This window comes from Melospiza georgiana, chromosome 33 (genome assembly GCF_028018845.1).
Source record: "Melospiza georgiana isolate bMelGeo1 chromosome 33, bMelGeo1.pri, whole genome shotgun sequence".
Classification (NCBI taxonomy): Eukaryota; Metazoa; Chordata; class Aves; order Passeriformes; family Passerellidae; genus Melospiza; species Melospiza georgiana.
The window spans coordinates 1,675,506-1,693,682 of record NC_080462.1 but is presented as its reverse complement, the minus strand read 5'-3'; the positions used below and the strand labels follow the sequence as shown (position 1 = coordinate 1,693,682).

Genomic DNA, 18,177 nt, shown 5'->3' with positions numbered 1-18,177 from the left:
GTGGTTTATGGGGGTGTGGTCTGCTGTTGATTGACAGTAGCTGGGCGTGGTCACGATAACGTGATGTGCGTGATGATTGGCTGGTGGTATAGTAGGCGGGGCTTAACACCACAGTCGCGCTTCCTCCCGCCGCAGAACGCTGTCCATCAACGCGCTGCGCCTTCCCATTGGTCCGCCTGCTGTTAGCCCCGCCCCTTCCCCTGATAAGCGGCGGGAAGGGGCGTGGCCAGCGCGGCGGACTCGGGACAGGTGAGGGGGGGGTCCCGGCGCTGAGGGGCCCGGCGAGACCGGGGGGTCCCGGAGGGTCCCGGAGGGTCCCGGAGGGTCCGGGGACTCCCGAGCGGCTCTGGGAGCTCCTGGCGGGTCTGGGGACTCCCGGCGGGTCCCGGGGTGCGGGACCGGGCGGCTCTGGGGGCTCCCGGTGGGTCCGGGGGCTCCGCTCTGACCGTGCCCGCCCCAGCTCCCCTCATGCCGCCCACCGTGGCCGTCGTGGGCGGCGGCATCAGCGGCCTGGCCGCCTGCTACCACCTGGTGCGCGCCCCCCGCCCGCCTAAGGTGAGCGAGAATGCGACCCCCGAACCTTCTCCTCGGGACCCCCGAACCTTCCCCCGCTCCATCCCGGGACCCCCGAACCTTCCCCCGCTCCATCCCGGGACCCCCCGCTCCCCTTCCCTCCGGGTATCCGTCCCCGGGTCACCTCGGGACCCCCGGTGTCCACCCCTGGGACCCCCATCCCTGCAGATATCCCCGGTGTTCCCCGGGACCCCCAATTCCCTCGGGATTCCCTTCCACCCCCCAATTCCTCCAGGACCCCCAATTCCCGCGGGGTCCCCACCCCTCCCGGGACCCCCAATTCCTTAAGAACCCCAAATCCCCCCGGTACCCCCATTCCCGCGAGGTCCCGGGGCTGATTTGGGGGTCCTGGTGATGATTCGGGGTTCCCGATGATGATTCGGGGGTCCCGGTGTTGACTCGGGGGTGCCCGGGCTGATTTGGGGGTCCCGGTTGTGATTGGGGGTGACGGGGGGGTCCCGGGGGTGGTTTAGGGTCCAGATATTAATTCGGGGGTCCCGGGGGTGATCTGGGGGTCCCGGTTGTGACTGGGACTCCCGGTGGTCCCGGTGGTTACTGGGGGAGTCTCGGTTGTCATTGGGGTTCCCGGTGGTGATTCGGGGTCCCGGGGGTGATCTGGGGGTCCCGGTTGTGACTGGGACTCCCGGGGGTCCCGGTGGTTACTGGGGGGGTCTCGGTTGTCATTGGGGTTCCCAGTGGTGATTCGGGGTCCCGGGGGTGATCTGGGGGTCCCGTTTGTGATTATGGGGTCCCAGTGGTCCCTGGTGATCCGGGGGTCCCGGTTGTGACCCGGAGGTCCCGGTGCTGACCCGGGGGTCCCGGTGTTGATTTGGGGTTCCCGGTGTTGATTCGGGCTGCCGGCGGTCCCGGTTGTGACCCGGGGGTCCCGGTTGTGACCCGGGGTTCCCGGTCTTGATTCGGGGTGCCGGGGGTCCCGGTGCTGACCCGGGGGTCCCGGTGCTGACCCGGTGTCCCGGGGGTCCCCAGGTGGTGCTGCTGGAGGCCAGCGGCCGCTTCGGGGGGTGGCTGCAGAGCTCCCGGAGCGCCGAGGGCGCCGTGTTCGAGCATGGCCCGAGGGGCGTCCGGCCCGCGGGGCCCGCGGGGGCACAGACCCTGCACATGGTAAGGGGGAACGGGGGGTCCCCGCGGCTGCTTTGGGGGTGATAGAGGGGTCTCTGGAGTTTGGGGGGGTCCCTGGCTGGCTATTGAGGGTCCTTAGGGCTGGTTTTGGGGTGCCAGAGGAGTCCCCGGAAGGCTGGGGGAGATTTGGGGAGGTCCCCGTGGTTGGTTTTGGGGTGACAGAGAGGTTCCTGGGGGCTGGGGGGAGTCCTTGGGTGGGTGTTGGGGCTCCCTGAGTTTGGTTTTGGGGTGACAGGGGGGTCCTGAGGGCTGGGGGTAGTCCTTGGGTGGGGATTGGGGGTCCCTGAGGTTGGTTTTGGGGTGACAGAGGGGTCCCTGGAGTTTGGGTGGATCCCTGGAAGAATTTTTGGGGTCACTGGGTGAATTTTGGGACTCCCTGGACGATATTTTTGGGGTTCCTGGATGAATCCTGGGGGGATTTCTGGGTGGATTTTGGGGGTCCCCGTGTGGATTTTGGGGGTCCCTGGATGACTCGGGTGCCCCTGTGTGTGTCCCCGCAGGTGTCGGAGCTGGGGCTGGCCGGTGACATCCTGGCTGTCCCCAGGGAGCACCCGGCGGCTCGGAACCGCTTCCTGTACCTGGGGGGGGCCCTGCACCCCCTGCCCTCGGGCCTCGGGTGGGTGGCACCTGTCCCCTGGCACCAGTGCCACCTCCTGTCCCTGCTGTCCCCAGGGGGTTGCTCAGGGCTGTCCCCAGTGTCACCCCAGCTGTCCCCTCTGTCCCCAGGGCGTTGCTCAGGGCTGTCCCCAATGTCCCCCCTGTGTCCCCAGGGGTGTGCTCCGGGCCGTGCCACTGTGTGTCCCTGCTGTCCCCAGTGTCACCCCAGCTGTCCCTGCTGTGTCCCCAGTGTCCCCTCTCTGTCCCCAGTGGGTTGCTCCGCGCTGTGCCCCCTGTCCCCAATGTCCCCAGGGGTTGCTCAGGGCTGTCCCCAATGTCACTGCTGTGTCCCCAGTGGTTTGCTCAGGGCTGTCCCCAATGTCCCCCCTGTGTCCCCAGTGTCACACCCCTCTGTCCCCAGTGGGTTGCTCCGCGCCGTGTCCCCTGTCCCCAGTGCCACCCCAGCTGTCCCCAATGTCCCCTCTCTGTCCCCAGGGGTGTGCTGCATGCTGTGTCCCCTGTCCCTGCTGTCCCCAGTGCCACCCCAGCTGTCCCCAATGTCACTGCTGTGTCCCCAGTGGGTTGCTCAGGGCTGTCCCCAATGTCACTGCTGTGTCCCTGCTGTTGCTCGGGGCTGTCCCCGGTGCCACCCCAGCTGTCCCCAATGTCACTGCTGTGTCCCCAGGGGTTTGCTGCGCACGGTGCCCCCTGTCCCTGCTGTCCCCAATGTCCCCTCTCTGTCCCTAGGGGTGTGCTGCATGCTGTGCCCCCTGTCCCTGCTGTCCCCAATGTCCCCCCTGCTGTCCCCAGGGGTGTGCTCCGTGCCGTGCCCCCTGTCCCTGCTGTCCCCAGGGGTTGCTCGGGGCTGTCCCTGGTGCCACCCCAGCTGTCCCCAATGTCACCCCTGCTGTGTCCCCAGGGGTGTGCTGCATGCTGTGCCCCCTGTCCCTGCTGTCCCCAATGTCCCCCCTGCTGTGTCTCCAGGGGTTTGCTGCGCACGGTGCCCCCTGTCCCCAATGTCCCCAATGTCACTGCTGTGTCCCCAGGGGTGTGCTGCGCACGGTGCCCCCTGTCCCAGCTGTCCCCAATGTCACTGCTGTGTCCCCAGGGGTGTGCTGCGCACGGTGCCCCCTGTCCCTGCTGTCCCCAATGTCACTGCTGTGTCCCCAGGGGTTTGCTGCGCACGGTGCCCCCTGTCCCTGCTGTCCCCAATGTCACTGCTGTGTCCCCAGGGGTGTGCTGCGCACGGTGCCCCCTGTCCCCAATGTCCCCAATGTCCCCAATGTCCCCCCTGCTGTCCCCAGGGGTGTGCTGCGCACGGTGCCCCCTGTCCCTGCTGTCCCCAATGTCCCCAATGTCCCCCCTGCTGTCCCCAGGGGTGTGCTGCGCACGGTGCCCCCTGTCCCCAATGTCCCCAGGGGTTGCTCAGGGCTGTCCCCAATGTCACCATGTGTCCCCAGGGGTGTGCTGCGCACGGTGCCCCCGTTCTCGCGGGCCCTGCTCTGGAGCGCCCTGCGGGATCTCCTGACCCCGGCGGGGACGGCGCCGGACGAGAGCGCCCACGGCTTCGCCCAGCGCCGCTTCGGGCCCGAGGTGGGTGCCCCAAAACCCCTGATCCGCCCCAAAACCCCCAAATCCACCCCAAAACCCCCTGGAGCCACCCCTAGAACAACCCCAAAACCCCTGATGCACCCCAAAACCCCCTGGAGCCACTCACAGATCCACCCCAAAACCCCTGATCTGCCCCAAAACCCCCAAATCCACCCCAAAACCACCTGGAGCCACCCCTAGAACAACCCCAGAACCCCCGATCCGCCCCAAAACCCCCAAATCCACCCCAGAACCACCTGGAGCCACCCACAGATCCACCCCAAAACCCCCAAATCCACCCCAAAACCACCTGGAGCCACCCACAGATCCACCCCAAAACCCCGAGATCCACCCCAGAACCCCTGGATCCACCCCAAAATCCCCTGGAACAACCCCAAAACCCCCAGATTCACCACAGAACCCCCTGGAACCACCCCCAGAACCTCCCCCAAACCCACCTGGATCCACCCCAAAACCTCTGGAACAACCCCAAACTCCCAGATCCACAGGAAAATGCTCAGGAACCACCCAGAGAACCCCCCCAGAACCCCCCAAGACAGCATCAGCCCCACAAAAAGTCCCCAGAACCACCCCCAAAATCTACAGAACCACTCCAAACACTATCACAACCCCAAAACACTATCCCACCCCCCAAAAAATCCCCATAAACGCCCCCAACACCTCTCAAAGCCCCCCAGAAGCGCCCCAAAACCCCCATAACCAGACCCAAAACACCATCAGCACCCCAAAACTCCGAAAATTCCCCAAAGGCCCCCTCAGCCCACCCCAAAACCCTGATAACCCCCCCAGAGCCCCACCCGGCCTTATCACGGTCCCCCTGGGCTGGGTGCGGTGCCACTGTCCCTGTTGTCCCCATCAGGGTCCCCATTGCTGTCACTATCTCTGTCCCCATCCCCGCTGTCCCTCTGTCACTGTCCCATCCCTCCGGTGGCCGAGGTGGCCATGGCCAGGCTGTCAGTGTCCCTGTGTCACTGTCCTCGTGTCCCTGTGCCACTGTCCCCGTGCCACTGTCACTGTCACTGTGTTCCTTTCTCTGTGTCACTAACCCTGTCCCTGTGTCACTGTCCCTGTGTCACTGTTCCTGTGTCACGAACCCTGTCCCCGTGTCTCTGTCACTGTCCCTGTGTCACTGTCCCTGTGTCACTGTCCTTGTGTCCCTGTCACTGTCCCTGTGTCACTGTCACTGTGTCACTGTCACTGTGTCACTGTCCCTGTGTCACTGTCCCTGTCCCTGTGTCACTGTCACTGTCCCTGTGTCACTAACCCTGTCCCTGTGTCACTGTTCCTGTGTCACTGTTCCTGTGTCACGAACCCTGTCCCCGTGTCTCTGTCACTGTCCCTGTCTGTCCCCAGGTGGCCAAGCTGTTCCTCTTCCTGTGTCCCTGTGTCACTGTCCCTGTGTCACTGTCCCTGTCCCCAGGTGGCGGATCTGGCCGTGGACTCGCTGTGCCGGGGGGTGTGTGTCACTGTCCCTGTGTCACTGTCACTGTGTCACTGTCCCTGTGTCACTGTCCCTGTCCCTGTCCCCAGGTGGCAGAGCTGGCCGTGGACTCGCTGTGCCGGGGGGTGTGTGTCCCTGTCCCTGTGTCACTGTCCCTGTCCCTGTCCCTGTGTCACTGTCACTGTGTCACTGTCCCTGTGTCACTGTCACTGTGTCACTGTCCCTGTGTCCCTGTCCCTGTCCCTGTGTCACTGTGTCCCTGTCCCTGTCCCCAGGTGGCAGACCTGGCCGTGGATTCCCTGTGCCGGGGGGTGTTTGCCGGGGACAGCCGGGCCCTGAGCGTGCGCAGCTGCTTCCCTGCCCTGTTCCAGGCCGAGAGAGAGAGGGGCTCCGTGCTGCTGGGGCTGGCACTGCCACACGGTGGGGACATGGGGACACTGCTGGGGCTGGCACTGCCACACGGTGGGGACATGGGGACACTGCTGGGGCTGGCACTGCCACACGGTGGGGACACCCTGGGGACATTGGGGACACTGCTGGGGCTGGCACTGGGACACCCTGGGGACACTGCTGGGCTGGTGCTGGCATCTGGTGGGCAGGGGGACACCCACGGGGACCCTCAGGTGCCACCTCTTGGACGGGTCCAACCCACGGGGCTGGGGCTGGTGACAGGGTGGGGACGCCCCCAGGCTGGGGACAAGGTGGGGACACCCCCAGGCTGGTGACAGGGTGGGGACCCCTGATTTGGCCGTGACCGGGATCCACTGAGGGCTGGCATTGGGGACACCCCGGGGCTGGGACAGGGCACACGGGGGGGACACCCCGGCACCGGGGACACCGTGTGCCCCTCCCCGCCATTGTCACCGCGCTGTCCCCGCAGGTGGCGTTGGCGGGGCGGGCCCCGAGGCGGGGCTGGCGCGGCGGGCGCGGGCCGAGCGCTGGAGCCAGTGGTCGCTGCGGGGCGGGATGGAGTCCCTGGCGCGGGCCCTGGTGGCCTTCGTGTCCCCGCGCGGCGCCGAGCTGCGCTGTCACACGCCCCTGACACACCTGCGCCACCGCCGCGGCCAGTGGCAGGTGGGGACACCGCCCGTGCCACCCGCTGCCTTCGCTGTGTCCCCTCCCCGCTCTGCGTGCCACTGCCACCGTGCTCTGTCCCCTCCCCGGTGTCCCCAGTGCCCCCAATGTCCCCTCACCAGTGTCCCCGGTCCTGTTCCCAGGGTCCCCAGTGTCCCCAATCCCCTCCCCAGTGGCCCCAGTCCCTTCCCCATTGTCCCCAGTGTTCCCATTGTCCCCAGCTCACCCTGCCCGATGCCACCATCATGGCCAATCCTCAGTGTCCCCAGTCCTCTCCCTAGTGTCCCCATTGCCCCCAGTGTCCCCTGGTCCCCTCCCCAGTCCTGTCCCCAGTGTCCCCGCTGTGTCCCCAGCTCACCGTGCCTGGTGCCACCATCACGGCCAATCCCCAGTGTCCTCAGTTCCCTCCCCATTGTCCCCAGTCCCCTCCCCAGCATCCCCAGTGCTGTCCCCAGTGTCCCTTTGTGTCCCCAGTGTCCCCATTGCCCCCAGTGTCCCCAGTGTCCCCAGTGTCCCCTGCTGTCCCCCCAGCTCACCGTGCCCGGTGCCACCCTCACGGCCGATCACGTCGTCAGCGCCCTCCCGGCCTCAGGTACAGCGCGGGGCTGAGGGGGGGATGTCCCCTCCGTGTCCCCTGTGTCCCCTCGGTGTCACTGACTCTGTCCCCGCTGTCCCCTCGGTGTCACTGACGCTGTCCCCTCTGTGTCACTAACTGTCCCCGCTGTCCCCTCGGTGTCACTGACGCTGTCCCCGCTGTCCCCTCGGTGTCACTGACACTGTCCCCGGTGTCCCCGCTGTCCCCTCGGTGTTGCTGACCCTGTCCCCGCTGTCCCCTTGGTGTCCCCGCGGTGTCACTGATGTCACTGACGCTGTCCCCGCTGTCCCCTCGGTGTCACTGACGCTGTCCCCGCTGTCCCCTCTGTGTCACTGACTCTGTCCCTGCTGTCCCCTCGGTGTCACTGACTCTGTCCCCACTGTCCCCTCTGTGTCACTAACTGTCCCCGCTGTCCCCTCGGTGTCACTGACTCTGTCCCCACTGTCCCCTCTGTGTCACTAACTGTCCCCGCTGTCCCCTCTGTGTCACTGACTGTCCCCGCTGTCCCCGCTGTCCCCGCTGTCCCCTCGGTGTCACTGACTGTCCCCGCTGTCCCCTCGGTGTCACTGACTCTGTCCCCGCTGTCCCCTCGGTGTCACTGACTGTCCCCGCTGTCCCCGCTGTCCCCTCGGTGTTGCTGACTGTCCCCGCTGTCCCTTCGGTGTCCCCGCGGTGTCACTGATGTCACTGACTGTCCCCGCTGTCCCCAGCGCTGGCGCGGGCGCTGCCGCCCGAGGCGGAGCCGCTGGCTCGGGAGCTCCGGGCCATCCCGGCCGCCTCGGTGGCCGTGGTGAACCTGCAGTACGAGGGCGCCGCGCTGCCCGTCACGGTGAGCGCTCCCCGCTGTCCCCACGCTGTCCCCAAGGTGTCCCCAAGCCCCGCGGTGACCCCAGCCCGTCCCCGTCCCCGCAGGGCTTTGGGCACCTGGTGCCATCCTCGGAGGACCCGGCGCTGCTGGGCATCGTCTACGACTCGGTGGCGTTCCCGGAGCACGACGGGACCCCCGCGACCCCCGGGGCGGCCTCGCTGCGCCTCACGGTGGGGACACCGGGGGGACAATGGGGACACTGAGGGGGTGACACTGGGGACACTGAGGGGGTGACACTCGGGACACCACGGGGGGGACACTGGGGACACCGAGGGGGTGACACTGGGGACGCTGGCAGGGCCTCGCTGCGCCTCACGGTGGGGACACACGGGGGGACACTGGGGACACTGAGGGGGTGACACTGGGGACACCGCGGGGGGACACTGGGGACACTGAGGGGGTGACACTGGGGACACTGGGGACGCTGGCAGGGCCTCGCTGCGCCTCACGGTGGGGACACCGCGGGGGGACACTGGGGACAACATGCAGGGTGACAGGAGTGATTTGGGGAGCTCATGGTGGGGACACACGGGGGGACACTGGGGACACTGGGAGGGCCTCGCTGTGCCTCACGGTGGGGACACCGGGGGGACAATGGGGACACTGAGGGGGGACACTTGGGACACCATGGGGGGACACTGGGGACACTGGGAGGGCCTCGCTGCGCCTCACGGTGGGGACACCACGGGGGGACACTGGGGACACTGGGAGGGCCTCGCTGCACCTCATAGGGGGACACTGAGGGGTACACTTAGGAGATGGCACCGAGGACGCCAGGAGGGGTGACACTGAGGACACTGGGGGGGTGACAGGGGTGGTTTTGGGGGGCTGGCAGTGCCCCCCAGGTGATACTGGGACCCCCTCACTGTGGCTCACGTTAGGGACACTGAAGGGGGGACACTGGGGACACCAGGGGGAGGGACAGGAGTGATCTGGGGGGGCTCACGGTGGGGACATCGTGGGGGGATGCCACGGGGTGGCACTGGGGACACTGGAGGGGGATGACACGGGTGATTTTGGGGGGCTGGCACTGAGTGACCCTGGGGACACTGTGGGGGTCACAGAGGTGATTTTGGGGGGGTGGCATTGAGTGACACTGGGAGGGGTCACAGGGCTGATGTTGGGGTGCTCACAGTGGGGGACCCTGGGGACACTGTGGGTGTCCCAGGGCTGATGTTGGGGTGTCCCCAGGTGATGCTGGGCGGGGCCTGGTTCCAGCAGAGCTTTGGGGACCCCGCCCTGGTGGCCCCGGAGCTGCTGCTGAGCCGGGCACGGGCGGCCGTGAGCGACCACCTGGGGCTGGCCGGGACCCCCAGGAACGCCATCGTCAGCGTGCAGCAGGTGGGGACACCGGGGGGTGACATTTCGGGGGGCTCTGGGTGGGTGACACTTCGGGGAGGTGACATTTTGGGGGGGGGGGTCCATGTTGGGTGACATTTCAGGGCTGTCTCTGGGTGGGTGACATTTGGGGTGGGCAACACTTTGGGAGGGCTCTGGGTGACTGGCACTTCAGGGAGGTGACGTTTCAGGGGGGGTTCTGGGCAGGTGACACTTTGAGAGGGCTCTGAGTGGGTGGCACTTCAGGGAGGTGACATTTCGGGGGTGTCTCTGGGTGGGTGACACTCGGGGGGCGGTGACACTTCGGGGAGGTGACGTGCTAAGAGGGCTGTGGGTGGGTGACACTTTGGGAGGGGGGTGACATTTTGGGGGGACTCTGGACAGGTGACAGTCTGAGGGGGCTCTGAGCGGGTGACACTTTGGAGTGGCTCTGAGTGGGTGGCACTTTGGGGAGGTGACATTTTGGGGGTGTCTCTCAGGGTCTCACCCGTGTCCCCCCTTTTTTTCCCAGGACTGCATCCCCCAGTATACGCTGGGACACTGGGAGCGCTTAGGTGAGAGTGGCAGGGCTGGGGGTGTCCCCTGTCCCCGGGGGTGTCCCCGCTGTCCCCAGAGTGTCCCCAGAGTGTCCCCACTGTCCCCCAGAGCGCATCCAGCGGTTCCTCAAGGAGCAGCAGCTGCCCCTGAGCCTCATCGGCGCCTCCTACTCCGGGGTCTCCGTCAACGACTGCATCGCCAGCGCCAGGGCGGCCGTGGGGCAGATTTTGGGGTCCCCCCCCGAGCCCTGAGCCCCCCAGGAGCTCTGACCCTTCCCCCCTGCAGTCCTGGGGTCCCCCCCATGGCCGCCAGTGTAGGACAAAATGAATTTTTTTTTTAATTGAAAAAAAAACCCTTTAGAAAGGTCCAGGGAGCGGCTGATAAATACAATAAATACCCGCGTGCCCCAGCCCAAACCCGGGGACCCCAAAACCCATCCGGGGACCCCAAAACCGATCCAGGGACCCTAAAACCAATCCGGGGACACCAAAACCCTGCCAGGGACCCCAGAACCCCATCAGGGACCCCAAAACCAATCTGGGGACCTCAAAACCCAGCCAGGGATCCCAAAAACGATCTGGGGATCTCAGAACCCCATCAGGGAACCCAAAACCAATCCGGGGACACCAAAACCCAGCCAGGGTCCCCAAAAACAATCCAGGGACCCCAAAACCGATCTGGGGACCTCAAAACCCCACCAGGGGGGAAGGTAGAGAGCCCCATGTGCCCCCCCTGCCCCCGGGGGTGTCCCTGTCCCCACTGAGGCGTCCTTGTCCCCTCTGGAGTGTCCTGTCCCCCCTAGGGTGCCCCCGTCCCCTCAGGGGGTGTCCCAGGGGGTGTCCCCTGTGGTGTCCATTCAGGGGGGGGTCTCAAGGCAGGGCTGATGCCACGCTCTGATTGCCCCCCCTCGCTGTCGCTGTCACCGTCGCTGTCCCCTCCCGGCGGGGCGCGGCCGCGCTGCCGTTGTTGTGGCCGCGGCGGGGCGGTGACAGTGACAGTGACAGTGACAGCGGTGGCAGCGCGGGCAGGTCCTCGCGGGGCGCCTTGCGCAGCATCTCCTGCCGGAAGCGGCTGGCACCGGGGGCACCGGGGGGGGCACCGGGGGCACCACCGGGGCGGGCACGGGCGCGGGGGTCGCAGCCGATGTCGGCCGTGAGGTTGGTGTAGAGCGGGAGCAGCTCCCGCGCCAGCAGCGCGTAACTGAGCGAGTTCATCCCGTCCTGCGTCCACGTGCGCTGCGTGCGCACCAGCAGGTCGAACCTGGGGACACGACAGGGGTGCCACTGAGGTCACCTGGGTCCCCTTGGGGTCACCCTACACCCGCACCAGCAGGTCGAACCTGGGGACACGACAGGGGTGGCACTGATGTCCCCTGTGTCCCCTTGGGGTCACCCTACCTGGGGACACGCCAGAGATGTCACCTGTGTCCCCTTGGGGTCACCCTGCACCTGCACCAGCAGGTCAAACCTGGGGACACGCCAGAGATGGCACTGATGTCACCTGTGTCCCCTTGGGGTCACCCTACCTGGGGACACGCCAGAGGTGGCACTGATGTCACCTGTGTCCCCTTGGGGTCACCCTACACCTGCACCAGCAGGTCGAACCTGGGGACACGCCAGAGATGTCACCTGTGTCCCCTCCTGGTGCCCTCTACACCTGCACCAGCAGGTCGAACCTGGGGCCATGCCTGACATTGTCACCGATGTCCCCTCTGTCCCCTTGGGGTCACCCTACACCTGCACTAGCAGGCTGAACCTGGGGACACGCCTGACATGTCACTGATGTCCCCTCTGTCCCCTCAGGGCCACCCCTGCACCTGCACCACCAGGTGGAACCTGGGGACACAGACCCACATGTCACCTGTGTCCCCTGTGCCCCCTAGCACCTGCACCAGCACCTGGGGACACGCCCAACATGTCACCCGTGTCCCCTCTGTCCCCTCCTGGAGGCCCCTGCACCCGCACCAGCAGGTGGAATCTGGGGACACGCCCAAGATGTCACCTGTGTGCCCTGTGTCCCCTCGGGGCCACCCCGCACCTGCACCAGCAGGTCGAACCTGGGGACACGCCTGACATTGTCACCCGTGTCCCTTGTGTCCCCCCCACCTGTGCAGGGACACGCCCAACATTGTCACTGATGTCCCCCGCACCTGTGCAGGGACATGCCCGACATTGTCCCCCGTGTCCCCGTGTCTCCGTGTCCCCCACACCTGTGCAGGGACATGCCCGACATTGTCCCCCGTGTCCCCGTGTCCCCCGCACCTGTGCGGGTTCTCCTCGTTGCCTTTGTCGCTCTTGTGTTTGACCATTTTGTAGTGGCCGATGGAGACGGGAGGGCGGGAGATCTTCATCCCGGCCAGGCGCACCCTAGGGGACAGCGGCGACAATGGCACCGGGGCGGGGACAGCGACAGCGACAGCCCCGGGGTGGGGCCAGAGCGCTGGGACAGCCCCCGTGTCCCCAAGGATGGGGACAGCGACAAGGGAGGGTCACGGTGTCACCCGGCGCGGGGACAGGGACAGCCACCACACGGTGACATCATTGCAGGGGACACAAACATAGGGACAGTCCCCAAACAGTGACATCATTGTAGGGGACATGGACATGGGGACAGGGGGACAGTGAGGCTAGGGGGTCACTATGTCACCCAGGAGGAACAGGGCATGGGGACATCCCTGTGTCCCCTCCCTCGCAGGGTGACAGGACACCCCCAGGTGTCCTCATGTCCCCTCCCAGGGCAGTGCCACCACCCCACATGGCACTGTCACACCCCCTGTGTCCCCCCAAGGTGACAGAACACCCCCCGTGGGCACACGATGCCACCTCCCAAGCGCCACACGCCCGTGCCATGCAGTGTCCCCAGGCTGTCCCCAAGCTGTCCCCAGGCTGTCCCCAGCCCTACCTGGTGGCGATGTCATCGTCCTCGCCCCCCCAGCCCCAGTACTCGTTGGGGAACCCGTTGATCTTCATGTACTGGTCTGGGGTCAGCGCCGAGACCCCCCCGAAATACTGCGGGTACGGCAGGCTGGGGACACGGGGGACACTGTCACGCCTCTGGGACACCCCCAAAGCAATGCCACACCCTCTGTGTCCCCCCAGCACAATGTCACAGCCCCCATGGCAATGCCACACCCTCTGCGTCCCCCACCGGGGCAATGCCACACCCTCTGTGTCCCCCTCAGAACAATGTCACACTCCCCGTGGCAATGCCACACCCCTCATGTCCCCTCCAGGGCAATGCCACACCCTCTGTGTCCCCCCCAGGGTGACAGGAGACCCTTGGTGTCCCCCCCAGGGCACTGTCACACAACCCCCCATGGCAATGCCACACCCTTTGTGTCCCCCCCAGGGCAATGCCACATCCCTTGTGTCCCCCCCAAGGTGACAGAACACCCTTCATGTCCCCTCCAGGACAATGCCACACCCTCTGTGTCCCCCCCAGAGCAATGTCACAGACCCCATGGCAATGCCACACCCCTCATGTCCCCCCCATGGCAATGCCACACCCCTTGTGTCCCCCACAGGGCAATGTCACATCCCTCTGTGTCCCCCCCAGGGCAATGCCACATCCCTTGTGTCCCCCTGCAAGGTGACAGAACATCCCTCATGTCCCCTCCAGGATGATGCCACACCCTCTGCATCCCCATCGTGTCCCCAAGGTGCCCCCAAGGTGCCTCAAGGTGCCCCAAGATGTCCCCAAAGTGCCTCAAGGTGTCCCCAGGGCATCCCCAAGGTGCCTCAAGGTGTCCCCAAGGTGCCTCAAGGTGCCCCAAGATGTCCCCAGGGCATCCCTAAGGTGCCTCAAGGTGTCCCCAGTGTGTCCCCAGGGTGTCCCCAGGGTGTCCCCAAGCTGTCCCTCACCTGTACCCGAATTTGTTCATGGCCACGGAGGCGTGTTTGGGGTTCCAGGGGTCGCACGTGTACAGGTTGTGGTCGTTCTCGGGGATCAGGTCCACGTCGTGCAGGAACAGGCAGTCCCAGTCCTCGTCCTTCAGAGCCTCCTTCACGCCCACGTTCAGCAGCTTGGCCCGGTTAAACGTGCAGTTCCCGGCCTGGGGACACCCCAAAATCCACGGGGGTCACCCCAAAATATCCTGGGAAAACTCTAAACCATCCCCTAGAACTCTAAACCACCCACACTAAAACATCTCTTCACCCACACATTCAGCAGCTTGGCCCAGTTAAATGTGCAGTTCCCGACCTGGGGACACCCCAAAATGTTCTGGGGTTACCTGAACCACCCTGGGCACCCCCCAAACCACCTCAAATACCCCATGGTACCTCCAAACCCCCCCTGAGAACCCCCCAAAACCATCCCAAACCACCCTGGGGACCCCCCAAACTGACTCAAACCTTCCCTGGAGATCCCCCAAACCACCCCATACGACCCTGGGGACCCCTCAAACCACCCTGGGGACCCCCCAAATCACACCGGGGACTCACTAAATCACCCTAAACCCCCCCTGGGCACCCCTTAAACTACCTCAAACCTTCCCTGGACACCCCCTAAACCACCCTGGGGACCCCCAAACCACCTCAAACCACCTTGGGGATCCCACAAACCCCTTCAAGGCCACTCTGGGAACCCCACAAACCACCTCAAACCACCCTGGGGATCCTCCAAACTGACTCAAACCACCCTGAGGACCCCCCCAAACCCCCCTGGGATCCCTCAAACCACCTCAAATCCCCCTGGGGACGCCCCAAACCACCCTGGGGACCCCTCAAACCACCCTGGGGACCCCCCCAAACTGACTCAAACCACCCTGGGGACCCCCTGAACCACCCTGGGCACCCCCAAAAACCACCTTAAACCGCCTTGGGGATGCCCCAAACCCCCCTGGGCACCCCCAAACCCCTCTGGGGACCCCCCAAACCACCCTGGGGACCCCCCAAACCACACTGGGGACCCCTCAAACCTCCCTGGGGACCCCCCCAAACTGACTCAAACCACTGTGAGGACTCTCCAAACCCCCCTGGGGACTCCCCAAACCACCTCAAATCCCCCTGGACACCCCCAAAAACACCTTAAACCGCCTTGGGGATGCCCCAGCCCCCCCTGGCACCCCGCCCTGGCACCTGGTGCACGACGTAGATGCCGTAGTGCAGCTGCTGGCGCTGCAGGAAGGGGTGCAGGTAGTAGAGCAGGTGGCCCAGGTGGCCCTCGCGGTTGCGGTGGGGGACGATGACGGCGGTCCTGGAGCGGGACTCGCACTGGGGGGGCCGGTAGCGCCCGCCCCGCCGCACCCCCGGGTTCAGGGCCCGGATCTGCTCCAGCGACGGCGCCCGCGAGAAGGACACGGCCAGGGGGCCCACTGTGGGCAGGGGGCATTGGGGGGCACTGAGAGGGGCATTGGGGGGCATTTGGGGGGCTGAGAGGGGCATTGAGAGGGGCAGGGGGCCCACTGTGGGCAGGGGACATTGGGGGGCACTGAGAGGGGGCATTGAGAGGGGCAGGGGGCCCAGTGTGGGCAGGGGGCGGTGAGGAGGGGGCATTGGGGGGGCTGAGAGGGGCATTGGGGGGCTGAGAGGGGCATTGAGAGGGGCAGGGGGCCCACTGTGGGCAGGGGGCGGTGAGGAGGGGGCATTGGGGGGGCTGAGAGGGGCATTGGGGGGCATTGAGAGGGGCATTGAGAGGGGCAGGGGGCCCACTGTGGGCAGGGGGCGGTGAGGAGGGGGCATTGGGGGGCATTGAGAGGGGCATTGAGGGGGGCATTGGGGGACACTGAGGGGGGCACTGGGGGGTGCCCAGCAGTTTGTGTCCCCAAATCCCAAACCGGGCCGGGTTTGTTCCCCTCCCGGGGGTCCCGGGCTTTGCCCCCACCCCAAACCGGACCAGCTCCCCCCACATTTCCCTTCCCGGGAGGGGGCGGCTCCTTCCCGGGGCAGGACGGGGCAAAGGGACCCGGTCCGACCGGTTCTGCCGCCCGGGACAGGCTCGGGTCCTGCCGGGAACGGGCTCTGTACCGGGAGAGGGGCTGCTGATCCCGGTTATTGACCGAGGATGGGCTAAAACCGGTTCTGTGCCGGGGAAGGAGCAGCCCCGGTCTCTCCTCGGTCCTTCCTCCGCCCCGGGGGTCTCCGGTTCTTTCCCCGTCCGGTTCCTTCCCGTCCCCCTTCAGGGGTCTCCATTCCCATCCCGGTGCTCCCGTTCCCCTCCCGGTTCCCTCGTTCCCCTCGGTGCTCCCGTTTTCCTCCCGGTTCCCCTTCAGGGCTCTCCGTTCCCGTCCCGTTTCCCCTCCCGGTTCCCCCGTTCTCACCGAGGAACGGCGATCTCTGGGGGCAGAACGGCAGCGGCCTTGCAGGGTCGGGCGTCGCTGCGGGGCCATTCCCGTTGCCGGTGCCGCCGCCGACGCGGCTCAGGTTGGCGTACACGTCGTGGGTCCGCGAATAATCCACGGCGGGACCGGCGGAGCGACCGAACAGCGCCGTGAGGTTGCGGAAGCCGCCGAGCGAGAAATACGCCACGAAAGCGAACTGGCACCCGACCAGCAGCGCCAGCGAGCACGGCCGCTCCAGCAGCCGCCGCAGCATCGCGGGGCCGCCCGGTGTTACCGGGAGCCGCCCGGTGTTACCGGAGAGCTTCCCGGTGTTACCGGAGAGCCGCCCGGTGTTACCGGAGAGCCGCCCGGTGTTACCGGAGAGCCGCCCGGTGTTACCGGAGAGCCGCCCAAGCGGCCCGGGGCAGCATGGCGGGGACACCGGGGCTGTGGGAAAGAAGGGACGCGGATTGGAGAGGCTCCGGTAGATGGAACGGGGCCGCTCCGGTACCGGGAAAGGAGAGGGGGTCGCTGGGTGCTCGCCGGTACCGGGAAATAGGCGGATCCGGCGCAGCGCCCGTGTAGCACCGGGAGGGGCTCGGACCCCGCCGTGCCGCTCTCCGGTACCGGGAAGGGCCCGGTTCAGTCCCCGCTCGGTCCCGGTACCGGTTCGGCCCAATCCGGTCCCGGTGCTGCTTCCCCCAACGAGTACCGCCGGTCCCGGTACGGCCTGACCCCGGTGCCGCCCCGCCGCTCCTGATCCCGGTACAGACCTGAGGCCGGTCCTGCCCCGCCCGGCCCCGGTACCCGCTCCAGCCCCGGTTCTGCCCCCCCCCCCCCCACCACGGCTCCGGTACCGCCTGTGCCCGCCCCGGTACTGCCGGGCCCGGTTCGGCGCTCCCGCCCCCCGGGCAGCCCCCGCGGGTCACCCCCCTGCGCCCGGTCCCGCTCCGGTCCCGGTACCTGCCCGGGCCCGCTCAGCCCCGCCCGGCCGCCGCCATCTTGGAGCGGAGGGCGCGGCGTGATGACGTCACAGGGCGGGGCCGCGGTGGGGTCACGCTCCGGGCGCACCGGGAGGGCGGGGGCGGCCGGGGAGAACCGGGAGAGGTCCCGAGGGGGCCCCGGCGGCGCTCGGTGACCTCAGGACGGGGCGCGGAACCCACAACGACCCGAGAGAGCCCCCGGAGGCGGAGGGGGCGTGGTCTGATCAAGCCCCGCCTTGAGGGGGCGTGGTTATGGAGGTCGCCGTCGCCGTGGCAACGGCGGCTGGCCCCGCCCCTTCTCAGCCCTTTTAATGTGACGTCATGAAGAGTACGCTCTGTGATTGGGTGCAAGATTGGCGGGGCGTGTCCGGGCCACGTGTGTCACCCCTGGCCACGTGTCCTTGTCCCCAGGGGGGGCTGTGCGACCCCAATGTCCCCTCCCCAGTCACGTGTGTCCCCTCAGCCCCGCGTCCCCCCGTCCCCACAGACAAGAGACCCCAATAAATCCCATCCTGCGCCAAGCTGGGGACGTTTTTGGGGGGCAGGGGGTGCTGGTGGCACCCTGGGTGCGGGGAGCGTGTCCCATCACCCTCGGGGACAGCGCGGTGTCACCTCCTGGGCAGTGCCAGCTCGGGGAGGGGACCAGGACGTGTTGGGCAGGGACAAGGAGGGGACAGGGAGATGGCGGTCACCGCCAGCCGACATCGCTGTGTCACCACGGGAGGAAACAGCGGCCACGTCCGGCCGCAGCCGTCCTGTCCTCATCCCTGTCCCCAGCCTTGTCTCACCTGTCCCCGTCCCTGTGCCCGTAACAAAGATGGCACCTCCCTCAGCTTCACTTTCCCTCACCAAACATAGCGGCGACCTTGCCCAGACCCACAATGGCGCATTTCCAGCCGTGGGTCTATGCGCATGCGCAACGCGCCTGCCCACACCCGTCATGGCGGCGCTCACAGCCGCCTTTCTCCTTCCCAGCCACTTCCAAGCACACAATGGCGTCACATCTACCCACAACCAACAAAGAGCCGCTCATTGCGTCTGTCCTTCCTGCCCACTGCGCCCTCCGCCCTTGCACAGCGCCAAGGTCACAATGGCGGCGCCGCTGCCCACACCAACATGGCGGCAATCTGCCCGCCAGCATCAAGTCGTATTGCGCATGCG

At 66.7% G+C, this 18,177-nt stretch overlaps 2 protein-coding genes across 3 annotated transcripts; one reads left to right on the top strand and one right to left on the bottom strand.

Annotated features, from left to right (window-relative positions):
• Nucleotides 1-225: 225 nt before the first annotated feature.
• On the top strand, nt 226-10,087 carry PPOX (protoporphyrinogen oxidase). Of its 2 annotated transcripts, none has more exons than XM_058042796.1 (13): nt 226-249; nt 461-555; nt 1,561-1,695; nt 2,214-2,329; nt 3,771-3,903; nt 5,638-5,782; nt 6,243-6,436; nt 6,968-7,028; nt 7,742-7,860; nt 7,944-8,069; nt 9,091-9,240; nt 9,749-9,791; nt 9,883-10,087. In XM_058042796.1, the coding sequence occupies exons 2-13, from the start codon at nt 469-471 to the stop codon at nt 10,023-10,025; spliced, it is 1,452 nt and encodes a 483-aa protein (XP_057898779.1). In that variant the 5' UTR covers nt 226-249; nt 461-468; the 3' UTR covers nt 10,026-10,087. The 2 variants fall into 2 exon arrangements, with proteins under 2 accessions (XP_057898779.1, XP_057898778.1); XM_058042795.1 differs by having other exon boundaries at nt 6,938-7,028.
• A 1-nt stretch (nt 10,088) lies between these two features.
• B4GALT3 (beta-1,4-galactosyltransferase 3) lies at nt 10,089-17,184 on the bottom strand. The gene is made up of 7 exons (XM_058042810.1): nt 16,997-17,184; nt 16,034-16,480; nt 14,853-15,088; nt 13,635-13,825; nt 12,676-12,798; nt 12,036-12,140; nt 10,089-11,034 (listed from the first exon to the last, which is right to left on the bottom strand). The coding sequence occupies exons 2-7, from the start codon at nt 16,305-16,307 to the stop codon at nt 10,644-10,646; spliced, it is 1,320 nt and encodes a 439-aa protein (XP_057898793.1). The 5' UTR covers nt 16,308-16,480; nt 16,997-17,184; the 3' UTR covers nt 10,089-10,643.
• Between the last annotated feature and the right edge of the window lie 993 nt (nt 17,185-18,177).

What these genes read in the sequence shown, in the direction of transcription:
- B4GALT3 (XM_058042810.1), bottom strand. Translation starts at nt 16,307, where the DNA reads ATGCTGCGGCGGCTGCTGGAGCGGCCGTGCTCGCTGGCGCTGCTGGTC. An exon ending in GACGATGACATCGCCACCAG is followed by an intron (nt 12,141 to 12,675) that starts GTAGGGCTGGGG and finishes GCTGTCCCCTAG; the next exon opens with GGTGCGCCTGGCCGGGATGA. An exon ending in AACGAGGAGAACCCGCACAG is followed by an intron (nt 11,035 to 12,035) that starts GTGCGGGGGACA and finishes TCGTGTCCCCAG; the next exon opens with GTTCGACCTGCTGGTGCGCA.
- PPOX (XM_058042795.1), top strand. Translation starts at nt 469, where the DNA reads ATGCCGCCCACCGTGGCCGTCGTGGGCGGCGGCATCAGCGGCCTGGCC. An exon ending in CCCCTGCCCTCGGGCCTCGG is followed by an intron (nt 2,330 to 3,770) that starts GTGGGTGGCACC and finishes ATGTGTCCCCAG; the next exon opens with GGGTGTGCTGCGCACGGTGC. An exon ending in ACCGCCGCGGCCAGTGGCAG is followed by an intron (nt 6,437 to 6,937) that starts GTGGGGACACCG and finishes CAGTGTCCCCAG; the next exon opens with TGTCCCCAGTGTCCCCTGCT.